Source organism: Hippocampus bargibanti, linkage group LG08, assembly GCF_051943395.1.
Source record: "Hippocampus bargibanti isolate YZ-2025 linkage group LG08, ASM5194339v1, whole genome shotgun sequence".
Lineage (NCBI taxonomy): Eukaryota > Metazoa > Chordata > Actinopteri > Syngnathiformes > Syngnathidae > Hippocampus > Hippocampus bargibanti.
The window spans coordinates 13741506-13754044 of NC_142741.1; the positions used below are offsets into that span (position 1 = coordinate 13741506).

The 12539-nt window shown below is 43.7% G+C and overlaps 1 protein-coding gene across 1 annotated transcript; it reads left to right on the top strand.

Moving 5' to 3' along the window:
* Positions 1–264: 264 nt before the first annotated feature.
* On the top strand, positions 265–2834 carry LOC148894598 (trace amine-associated receptor 13c-like). The gene is made up of 3 exons (XM_089002442.1): positions 265–276; positions 1723–1895; positions 2027–2834. Exons 2-3 carry the CDS (start codon positions 1729–1731, stop codon positions 2832–2834), a joined length of 975 nt encoding a protein of 324 aa, XP_088858568.1. The 5' UTR covers positions 265–276; positions 1723–1728.
* The last annotated feature ends 9705 nt before the right edge of the window (positions 2835–12539 follow it).

The following is a 12539-nucleotide window of genomic DNA, read 5'->3' on the forward strand; positions in this document are numbered from 1 at the left end:
TAAACAATTTGTGTCGAGTCTCTGACTGGTTGGCCGCCTGTTGTTTACGACATAAATGATTGATTTTCATCTCATGCACATGCGTGTTAACGTCACATGGTTAGCTTGCTACCCTAATTTCACGACTATCAGGTGCACTTAAAAGTCTTCACGACTCTCAGGTGCCCTTAAAAGTCTTAAATTTCTCCAAAATGTGCAGCGCACGCTATGGTCGCGAAATTACGGTACATGGAGGATGAATGGCAGCGGCAGCGCCAAACTTTTTTTACGCTTGTCATGTGGACGCTCCTTACGAGTCGGCCCCTTAAGAGCGGCCCCTTAAGAGCCACATGAAATCAGCCAAAGAGCCGCATGCGGCTCGGGAGCCGCGGGTTGGCTGGGCCTGGTTTAGCTGGTGTATATAGTGTAGAGTCACGTTCCATTATACACACTGTACTACAGTGTTTAATTTATTTTATTTTTATCAAAACTGTGTGCATAGGTGAGGCACAGAGTTCTCCTGCCTCATGACAGGGGGCGCTGGTGATTACAGAGATTCTTCTTGCCCCTCCTCGGCTGCAGAATAATAGAATTAGTGTGAACAAGCTACAGTCAACCGTTAGCAAGTTAAGTGCAACCATCCAGTCATTTTTTCGTGTTGCTTGGCCTTATTTTCAAAATGGAGGATTACATATTTAAATTGAAAGAAATAGTGAGTCTTTTAAAACTGAAGAAAGATAAGTAAGGCTTCTACAAAGAAGGTATTGATGCCTTTCAACAGAAGGACATGGCACATGGACTTCATTTATAAGTAAAGGTAACACGATAATAACGTTTTTTTAATTATTTTTTTCTATGCTACAGTTTGTGTATATGAAGAATGCTGACATGTTAAATAAAACATGTTAAGTGTTGCCAATCAAATGGTGAATAAGCTACTCTTGTAGAGTTCATACCTTTCTAAATCTGACTGTGACCAGCCATGAACCTCACCGCACGTCACTGATGAATAAATAATAAATAACTAATGAACAAATAATTTTCGATCTTCAAAACAATACTCACGGCAAAGTATGGGAGGATGGTGAAAGGGGAGGAAGATGATGAAGGAGGTGGGAAAAGTGATGCAGGGTATGATGTGGTGTTTGTTCGATGATATTAAATAAAAAGGCAAGTCCAGTCAAAGGGAGGTGGCTCGTCCACTGCTTCCCTGTATCATGATTCAGTTTGTGTAAATCTCCAGCAGGCGACAGAGGTGTTCGAGCTTTCCAGATGCACACCTGTATCGCTGCATGATCAATGAAGCCGCTATTTCAGGACTCTCCTGCCAAGCACTGACTATTGGATAATTCACCTTGGTGAAGTCATTGTGCAATTTTCTAGATTTTACAGATTTTTGCTCTGTTGCTCTCCCTCCTTTTTAATTGCGTTATTTTCTTGCAGGGATTTATTTTGTTTGGCAAGTCGTTCTATTTTTCTATTTGTCATAATTTGATTCTCTTGTTCTGTTGAGACGAGCAATTTCAATTTGTATTTTCCTTGCCTTTTGCTTTTTCCCTTTTAAACTTTCCCTCATTTCATCCTGGTGTGGTGACCAGCATCACTATCTGTACTTTTGTCGGTGTTGTGTTTTGTGAATGAACATTTTTCATTGTTATTTATTTATTTTATTTTTTTGTACCATCAACTTATCCTTTCCTACGTGGGATCCACGCCTCTTCGGATCATTCCGGAACATTCCACCTGATAATGGAGACCACAGTGGAAGCTGAGCTGTGTTTCCCACTGCTCCTCAACGTTTCTTGCAGCAAGACACAGCATCCTCACTCGATTGCCGTTTACATATTCCTATCGGCTATCTCTCTGATCTCAATCACTCTGAACCTGCTGGTCATCATCTCCATCTCTCACTTCAAGTAATGCCTCAACTGCAACGTGTACATTCAAGACTGATGACTGATAATAATAATAATAATAATAATAATAATAATAATAATAATAATAATAATAATAATAATAATAATAATGGTTTTTTTGCATGTTTTAGGCAGCTGCACACCCCCACCAACTTCCTGCTGCTTTCTCTTGCCACCTCCGACTTGCTGGTGGGTTTCCTCATGTTGTTTCTTATTTCCCTCCTTGGAGGTTGTTGGTTCTTTGGAGACTTGATATGTGCTGTGTATTTTGTCGTGGATCACTCTGTCACATCCGCCTCAATAGGAAGCGTGGTGTTCATATCAGTTGACCGCTACCTGGCCATCTGCGACCCTCTGTGTTACACCATCAAGGTTACAAAAACCAGGGTGAATATCTCTGTTCTTTTATGTTGGTCGGCATCATTTATCTTCCACTGTTTGTTTTCCATCGACAATCTGAAGCAACTGGGTAGGTTCAACAGCTGCGTAGGAGAATGTGTGAATGCAGTCTCGTACGCCGCAGGAATGACAGACCTCTTTCTCTCCTTCATATGCCCGATTACCATCATTGTGATTCTGTATTTGAAAGTGTTTATGGTGGCTGTGTCTCATGCACGGGCCATACAATCCCGTGTGGGAAGCGTCACATTGGAGGGGCCAGTCATCAAAAGTTCTGAGCTGAAAGCAGCCAGGACCCTTGGGTTGTTAGTGGTAGTGTTCATTGTGTGTATCATGCCGTATTTCTGCGCCGCAATCTCAGGGCAGATCACACTGCTCAACGCGTCATCTGCAACCTTTATTATCAGCATGTTCTACTTAAACTCCTGTCTGAATCCAATGATCTATGCCATTTTCTACCCCTGGTTCAGAAAATCCATGAAGCTCATTGTGACACTCCAGATTCTGAAGCCAGGTTTTCAGCAGCCCAACATAATGTAGATGCAACAGGGATTTGTGTTTTGCTGATAAAATGTCAGACAAATACTTTATGGACGAAACTCTGTGGTACTGTTTTTCTTTTTTGTGTGTTAAAATCACATTTCCATTTTGTCTAAATACGGTATTTTAATTTGAGCACTGCAGCAGTTGTCACATACAGTACAGGCAAAACTATATTTCTGACTTTCTGTTCATGTGCAACTGTGACGCCCTAATTTCACTTGTAGCTGTACAAACTTTAGTCTGTGTCCAAAAATGTCAACACTGCTTAGAGTAAATATCTACATATGTAAAATGTGCTACACTTTTCACACGTGCATTCAAATAAAGTATACTGGCATGATGTGTGGGGTTTTAAACCAATGTACAGTGCTTTGACTTGTACAATGTACGTATATAGATTTTATTCATAATTGATAATCGCAATAAAAGTGCATTGTTGCATTTCATGTGAATGTGTTCAATATTATCATTTTACATTGCAAGGCACATTTATGAAACGAGTCATTAAATACGGTGACATATTTTCAAGTAAACAATGATGGGAAAATAAAGACACCAAAAATACAAGCATGCATAAGTATTTCATTAAATAGGCTTTATTCAAGGAAAAGAAAACAGAGCATGATAGTAAAATGGTTTTAAAAAGGTGTGGGCCGGTTTACTTGTGTCTGGCTCAAATTGTCTAGTTATTTTTGAAATGAATATAATACAATCCTGGACTAAGTAAACAATGTAAACCAAGTCATTTATGACCTCAGATTAATTGGCTGTTAGGGTTGTTGTTTTTAGTTATCATACATTTGCTTATGATACATTATGCTTGCAATGAAGAATGTTTATGCTTATAATAAAAATGCTCATACATGTAATCATACATTCACCTTTCTTCTTCGTCTTTCACATTCCCACTTAATCATAAAACTAACTAGACATTCAATGTTGGTGTGAAGTTTGTAATGTGTGCTGTGAAGATGGTACTATTCAGGAAGGAATGTTGGGGAAAGTTGGTGGGATGTTTTTCCTCAGCTATTTTTCAACGACTGGATGGCAGAGTGACCCAACTGTCGGCCAAATGTCTGCAGGGAAGTTCCAAGTGCCACAAGAACTCTGATTAGAGTAAAATAATTTCTTGCTTACAAGAAACTATCTACTAAGGCCAGTCACTGTAATAAAAGGGAAGGGGGCAGAAAGATTGTTTAGAATAAGTGAGAATGCTATCCTCCGTACTCTGTCTTGTCTAGAGTTTCAATTATTTCTGAATTTCAACTCTAACATTGGCCCATGTAGTCAGATGCCCGTGGCTTGTTTTGAAAAAGAACCTAACAAGACTTAATAAGATCGAAAAAATGTTGGAAATATATTGACACATTTTTGTATGGTATATAATCACAATGCCAAAAAAATACAATTATAAAATACATTTGGATTAATTAATACATTCTCTGGCAGAAAAAAAATGAAACATCAAACATCACGCTAAAACACACTAAGGACCAGTATCATAGTACGTCACATGATTCGTTAGTTCCAACTCCAAGCACAGACACCGCTGAAAGCCACACCCGTTCATAATCTCACATAGATTTTCTGAACACCTAACTTGGTCCTTAGAGACCATACTAGTACACCTGTTAGACGCTAGCACTTTCTAAGCTAATGAGACCTCCTCTGACAAAAGGTCACATGACACCTCACAGAGAGATGTGCCAATTAGAGGTGACAAATTCACACATCACGCCATCAAACTGTGTTTATCACACTAAAGGTAATATATTTCATAGTATACAAATTACTTTAATATGAAAGTAATCAGTGATGTTACAGTTCAGTAACTGTCACGAACTGAACAAGGTTGTCACGTTCCAAACGAGGCGGAGAGCGAGCCGTCTTGTCGGAAACGAAATTGAAAGCTGGATCTCCAAAGCAAGCGACAGAGACAATAGATCCGTGTCGATTGTTTAATTGACAGACTAAAGGTGCTGGTTCCAAAGTGGACCAGGACAAAAACAAAATAAAGATGACCGAAGTGCGAGTAATAATAATAATACATTACATTTTAAGCACCTTTCAAAGCTCTCAAGGGCACTTTACAGTCACAGACAAGCATAGCATATAATAAGTAAAATATAATCACAAATACAATGCAATAAATAAAATATAATTATAAATAGAAACTAGAGAGAGAGCTACACAGAAAATGCAATTTTAAATAGGTGGGTTTTGAGATGGGACTTGAAGGAGAGAGAATCAATGTTACGAATGTTGGGAGGACGTGAGTTCCAAAGTTTGGGGGCAGAGCAGCTGAAGGCTCTGTCACCCATCGTGCTGAGACGGGCAGGGGGCGGGGGGCGCACAGAGGCGGAGGGAGGAACAGGATCTGAGGGAACGAGAGGGAATAGAAATTTAATGAAGGTCAGATAGGTATGGGGGGACAAGGTTATGGATAGCTTTAAATATATAAAGACGAATTTTAAAGCTGATCCTATATTTGACCAGGAGCCAGTGGAGCTCTTGGAAGATGGGGGTGATGTGGTGAAAGGATGAGGTTCTGGTGATAATCCGAGTTGACGGGCGAAGACGATTGATATTGCGTAGGTGGAAACACGTAGAGCGGGTTAAGTTATTTATATGGGAGTGGAAAGATAGTGTGCACTCGAAAGTGCGACGACCAACAATCCAGAGAAGTATGAAATACTAGCGGGGGTTCGAACCGGGTACCTACAGAAACAGAGCGGAAGGAATCTGACCTCGGCACTGGCGGTAGCGAGGCAACTTCAATACACTGGCAAATGGCAGGTGAATACATACTGTTTAAATATCCGGTGACATAATGATGTGATTGACAGCAGGTGGTGGAAGCGGGGAGGCGCGGCACCATCCTTTGCTGTCAATCCGAATGTGACGACTCCTGGCGGCCCACCCGTCTTAGAAGGCTACGCTGTGTGGAAGGCCTGAAGAAGGAACAGGTCCAGGATCCAGGAGCGGGGGACCCACTGACGACTTCTGGGCCATAGCCCTCCCAGTCGACCAGGTACTGGGAACCGCTACCCTTGCGCCGTGAGTCCAATATCTCCCGTACCGTGTAGACTGGTCCGCCATCCACGATCCGCGGGAAAGGAGGCTGGGAAGAGGGGGAGGGGCTGGTCTCCACTGACTTGATCAGAGAGACGTGGAACACCGGGTGGACCTTCAGTCGAGGTGGGCTGACGATGGACTTCACGACAAAGGGACCCACAAACCGCGGGCCCAACTTGGGCGAAGTCCCGTCAGCCGCAGGTGTCGCGTCGACAGCCACACCTCCTGTCCCACCTGGTAGGCCGGCACCGGGCGACAACGGTGATACGCGATGCGCTGGTTCCGGGAGGCCGTGCGTAACAGGGCGGCCCCGGTCTCCCTCCACACTCGATGGGCCTGCCGTAGATGGAGCTACTCCAACAGAACCTCCACCTGGCCCTTCTTTGTCGGGAACAACGGCGGCTGGTAGCCATAAGCCGACATGAACGGGGACCGACCTGTGGCTGAAGAGACGAGGGTATCGGCAAGTGAACAGGCCACGATAAGGGACGGTGGAGACACACAACATAAAGCCACCTCCAGGTCCTCGTTCTTCCGCTCCGTCTGACTGTTGGACTGCGGATGGGACCCCGATGACAGGCAGGCCGACGCCCCCATGGCCCTGCAGAACCCTGGAAACGAACTGGGGGCCCCGGTCCGACACAATGTCCATAGGGATCCCGCGGAGACGGATGACGTGGTTGACCAGCAGTGTTACCGTCTCAAGAGCAGACGGCAACTTGGCCAACGGAATGAAGTCGGCCGATTAAAAAAACGGTCCTCTACCGTGAGGATGGCCGACTTACCACGGGAAGGGGGGAGGCCAGTGATGAAGTCCATGGAGAGGTGCGACCACGGTCGGGGAGGAACCGGCAGAGGTTGGAGCAATCCCGCCGGGGGCTGATGGGACACCTTGCTGCAGGTGCAGGCCAGGCAGGCCTTGACGAAGTCTGCCACATCCTTGCAGTTGAGCTCCGTTGAGCCGGCAGAATGCTCTCCGCCAAGTCATGGATCCACACATGAGCGTAGGGACTTGTCCTTTTTTTCGATAAAGAAATATCCTGCTTCCAGCGGGGATCGAGATGGACAGATTAGGCCGACCGCGAGGGAGGTGTTAATCTATTCCTTCAAGGCTTTCTAATGCGGCTGGGTGACCTGGTACAGCTGGGAGTTTGGTAGTGGAGCATTGGCTTGTAGCTCAATGGCACAGTCATAGGGCCGATGTGGTGACAGGGACTGGGCGCAGTCTTTGCTGAATGCCTGTTGCAGATCGTGGTAGCATGGCAGAACCCCCTCGAGGCAAATGTCTTCAGGTGGCTCGCAATGGGGGAGGCTACGTCCGCCTGCGGCCGACCTGAGGCAATGAGCATAACAGAGGGGACTCAGACTTTGTATTGCCGGAAGCTCCATGAAGTACCCGGATTGTGCATTTTGAGCCACGGTAGGCCGAGGACGACTGGCGTGACACGGGACGGCATAAGAAAGAACCGGCGATACTCGACATGATTGCCTGATTGTTTGAGCTTAAGTGGGACGGTGACATGCATGATCTCGGCCAGGAGTCGCCCATCGAGACCGCAAACCCCTGTGGAAATGTGCAGCTCCTTTACCAGGAGACCGCTGTTGGAGAGCGACGGATGACTCCCATTCACCGGGGATTCTCGACGATGTCTCCTTCGTCGGGCACCCCGATGCTCGAAGGCTCGACAAACCGCAGTGACGACAGGGCTGCTCGTGGTCCTGTCCTGTCCCGATGAGAGCTAGCCTCTCATGATATCACAATATATATATACAGTAAAGTCTCGTTATATTGATATCGGATATATCGATAGTCCCGGTTATATCGATACTATTTCTATGCACGCGCGGAGAAAATTACATGCAAACAGGGTCGGATATATCGATAGTCCCGGTTATATCGATATTTTTTCGGACTCCCTTGAATATCGATATAACGAGACTTTACTGTATATATATATATATATATATATACAGTACAGTATATATATATACAGTATATATTTATATATAAATATATAATTTTCTCCGTGTGTGCATAGAAATAGTATCGATATATCCGATATCGATATAACGAGACTTTACTGTATATATATATATATATATATATATATATATATATATATCCCTTCTGTCCAGACACGGCGGTGCCGGACTCTGCTATGATGGGTCCCTGCTCTCAGGTTGGGGGGAGCAGAGGGCTACCCCGTGCAGCTGCTCCACTGACAGTTCCATAAGGACTGTCGGAAGGAGGGTTAGCCTATCTTTCAGAGGCTCATGCCCAGGGACAGACTTCTCTTCCTGTGGAGTGAAAGTCCAGTTAGACATCTTTTTCCAAAAAAAAAGGCAGGTCTCATCAGCATTAAACACTCGGTGAGGAATGTAGCCTTCTTCTTCCACCATCTTGAGGAATGATAGGTGCTTTTCGTTAATCCAAATTAACAGTTTCGTTAATCCAAATTAACAGTTTTTCAACCTCTTCTATTGCCCGAGACCGTTGCTTGGACAACACGGAAACACCTTTAGCAACACGCACACCTTTAATAGCTTCTTTGTTCTGAAGGATGGTAGCAATGGACAACTTAGCATACTGGTATTGGGCCGCTAAGTCACACAAATGCACACCTCGTTCGTTTTTCTCGATGATCTCCTTCTTCTGCTCGACCGTACAGGTGTAATTTTGTTTTGTGTCCACTGGCAGAACCCCCTCGAGGCAAATGTTTTCAGGTGGCTCACAATGAGAGAGGCTATGCCCACCTGCAGCCGACCTGAGGCAATGAGCATAACAGAGGGGACTCAGACTTTGTATTGCCGGAAGCTCCATGAAGTACCCGGATTGTGCATTTTGAGCCACGGTAGGCCGAGGACGACTGGCGTGACACGGGACGGCATAAGAAAGAACCGGCGATACTCGACATGATTGCCTGATTGTTTGAGCTTAAGTGGGACGGTGACATGCATGATCTCGGCCAGGAGTCGCCCATCGAGACCGCAAACCCCTGTGGAAATGTGCAGCTCCTTTACCAGGAGACCGCTGTTGGAGAGCGACGGACGACTCCCATTCACCGGGGATTCTCGACGATGTCTCCTTCGTCGGGCACCCCGATGCTCGAAGGCTCGACAAACCGCAGTGACGACAGGGCTGCTCGTGGTCCTGTCCTGTCCCGATGAGAGCTAGCCTCTCATGATATCACAATATATATATACAGTAAAGTCTCGTTATATTGATATCGGATATATCGATAGTCCCGGTTATATCGATACTATTTCTATGCACGCGCGGAGAAAATTACATGCAAACAGGGTCGGATATATCGATAGTCCCGGTTATATCGATATTTTTTCGGACTCCCTTGAATATCGATATAACGAGACTTTACTGTATATATATATATATATATATATATATATATATATATATATATATATATATATATATATACAGTACAGTATATCTATATACAGTATATATTTATATATAAATATATAATTTTCTCCGTGTGTGCATAGAAATAGTATCGATATATCCGATATCGATATAACGAGACTTTACTGTATATATATATATATATATATATATATATATATATATATATATATATCCCTTCTGTCCAGACACGGCGGTGCCGGACTCTGCTATGATGGGTCCCTGCTCTCAGGTTGGGGGGAGCAGAGGGATACCCCGTGCAGCTGCTCTCGGCTGAACACTAGCCTGCGGTGGTGTCTTTTTCGGTCCCATAACAGCAAAAGTATCCGTGATAACTAATCCTTGAAGACAAAACGACGTATGGCCTCAGAGAAAGTGGGTGTGGAAAAATAATCCGGAAGCCACAGTGGCGCTGTTCAGTCGTGTGGTTTGCTATTCTTCTGCCGAAAAGTAGTCCGCCAGCCATTGTGGCGCTCCGTGTGTTTCCCGAAAAAATAGTTTGTATGCCACGATTATATTCTCGTGAATTTAACGTTCGTAAAGCGAAAAGTTTGTTAAGTAAAGCTGTCGTAAGCCAAGGTATCACTGTACTTTAAATTGGGGTTATGGTACTCCGGTTACTCTGTAGCCAGATCCTACCTGCTTCACATCTCTATTTCCACACGAATGATTCAAATGAACAGGTAATCAGCAAGCTCCAGAGGCATCAAGAGGCTTTAAGGAATGTTGCACGAATTTCTTCCAGGCCTGGTGTCCTTCCATGGAGTAGCTTTATAATCACGTTTGTAACCTCAACACCCTAAGATAGGAGAACTCGGTATCCTGCTATGTAGTGCACATTGGCCAGCCTTATAAATTAACATGGTGTGTTCAATTGTTCAATGTGCAAGTTTCGGCTGTCATGTCCAGAATAGGAGCATGAATTGAACATTACTTCAATTAGTTAACCATGTAGCAACCAAAAGGCAAAGTGGATATCATTTGATAAGTTATTAATATGATATTTCTGTAATCCGCAAATCCGGATTAGTTATTCGTTGTTGGGACTTCTGGAAGCAGCCCCTTGAAGGGGGGTACTGTCATGATCTGGTTGCCGACCAACGGGGGGCGCTGTCGGCCCCGCCTGCACCTGCACAGGTGCTGGTCGTCCCGATCAGATTGGTGACCAGCGGGTAGCGACGTCAGCCCTGCCGGCAGCCTCGCAGGTGCTGGTCTTATAATCAATGACACTTAAAAGGACACCTGGCACGATCATCCGGTGCCAATTCATTGTTTGTTTGCTGCTTGGTTGCAGCATGCATTGTGTACGTGTTTGTTTAACCTTGGCGGACTTTTACTTTTGGTCTTCTTTTGCTACTTTGTATTTTTTTCCATTCAGATCATTTTGATGTTTTACATTTTGTTCCTGCTGACTTTATTTTAATACAATTTGTCAAACAACCTCCTGCTCCCTCCTGCCTGCTTTTTGGGATCCGAACCCGCCATCACCACCTCGCAAACCGTGACAAAGGAATGTTGCACGAATTTCTTCCAGGCCTGTCAATTGTTCAATGTGCAAGTTTCGGCTGTCATGTCCAGAATAGGAGCATGAATTGAACATTACTTCAATTAGTTAACCATGTAGCAACCAAAAGGCAAAGTGGATATCATTTGATAAGTTATTAATATGATATTTCTGTAAAAAATCCGCAAATCCGGATTAGTTATTCGTGTATGTGTCTGTTCACATATTTATTTTTTTATACATTCTCATTTCAAGAACATGCATATGATTAAAAAGTGGAAACGTTTTATTGGCCCACCCTATATATATAAAATAGGCTTCGGTATTTCAATACGACCGAGTGGAGATGTTTTTATAATGTAATCTAGGAGGAAACAAAAGACAATTGAAAGAATCAATTTATAACATAAAATAAACACTGGTGTTTAAGGTCATTGTTAAGCAAAGGTGCCAAAGTCGAGGGGCCAAATCTGTCCAGCTACATCATTTTCTTCCGCCTATGAAATCAAATCAAGCACGTCAAGTGCCATGGTGTTTTCTCAAGTCCGAACCACGTATGTAAATCACAATAACAGTCATTATTACTGACTTCAGATTTGAAAAGTAGTTATTCGTTAATTTGTTGTGCATTCAGTATGTAATATGTGGAGGAGATGAAATGTTCTAATGGTATTCTCCAAATTCATAACGGCCCTCAAGTGGAAACTGTAACAACAATGTGGCCTGCGGCAAAAAAAAAAAAAGAGTTTGACAGCCCTGCTCTAAAGGGATGGACTAGCAATGGAAAAGGCAAAGCAATTTCAACCACCTGCCTGTATTGAAAAAAAAAGAAATGAATTTAATAGCAGCGCAAATTTAGCTGGTCCAATTTAATTCGAGACGACAGCATTGGCTTTAGATTAAACACCAGGAGCCCAATTAAACAGGGTGAGATGTACAAGGGTCGAAACAGTCGCCAGTAAGTCCGGTTCATAAAGAAACCAAAGGTACTGCATACTTACTGTGACCTAACTAGGAAATACAGAGCCTAATAGCCATGTAGTTTGTATTTTGCATCGGACTGGCTGACTCGTTTGTTATTTGATGAAAAGGAACATCGACTACCCTGCAGTTGCTTTTACCACATTGAACCACTAGAGGTCAGCCTGTTATATGTAAAGAAAAGTCAAACTGTTTGGGGTTTGTATTATAGCCACGAGGGAATTTGGGGATCAGCGATGGTATAATACTGAATGTAGAATAGAGTAGAACCTAAAATAATATAATTTATATTTGGCCAAGACACGAAATTTGGAAGCCGTGAACGCGCGAAACAGTAGGTACAAGTGCCCGAGTATTATTTTTTTTCGGAATCGGCCGTTCAGACATGCGATGGTGAAAGCTACTGTTGGAAATCGGAAAAAGTGGGATGTACACTTCAAAATAAAGTAATGCGACAGGAAATGGCCTTGTGAAAACAATGACAACGATGAACTGCACTCAGGCTCTTGATCAAAGAAGGACGTCAATTGGTAAATCAGTGGGGGTAATACGTCAGATGACCAGGTACGACATCTATGGGGAAGGAAAAAGAGGAAATTAAATATAATTGTGGGCCTGTCTGTAATGATGGGGTTTGCCCTGCTGTGGTTGATTTAGTTTTCCCTTTACTCTGAAAACATCACCCAGAAGTCGCACACGTATCTTAACCGTTAGCTTG

Bases quoted from the DNA above. Each gene is read 5' to 3' on its own strand.
- LOC148894598 (XM_089002442.1), top strand. From the start codon at position 1,729: ATGGAGACCACAGTGGAAGCTGAGCTGTGTTTCCCACTGCTCCTCAAC. The intron at 1,896-2,026 runs GTAATGCCTCAA...TGCATGTTTTAG, and splicing joins ATCTCCATCTCTCACTTCAA to GCAGCTGCACACCCCCACCA.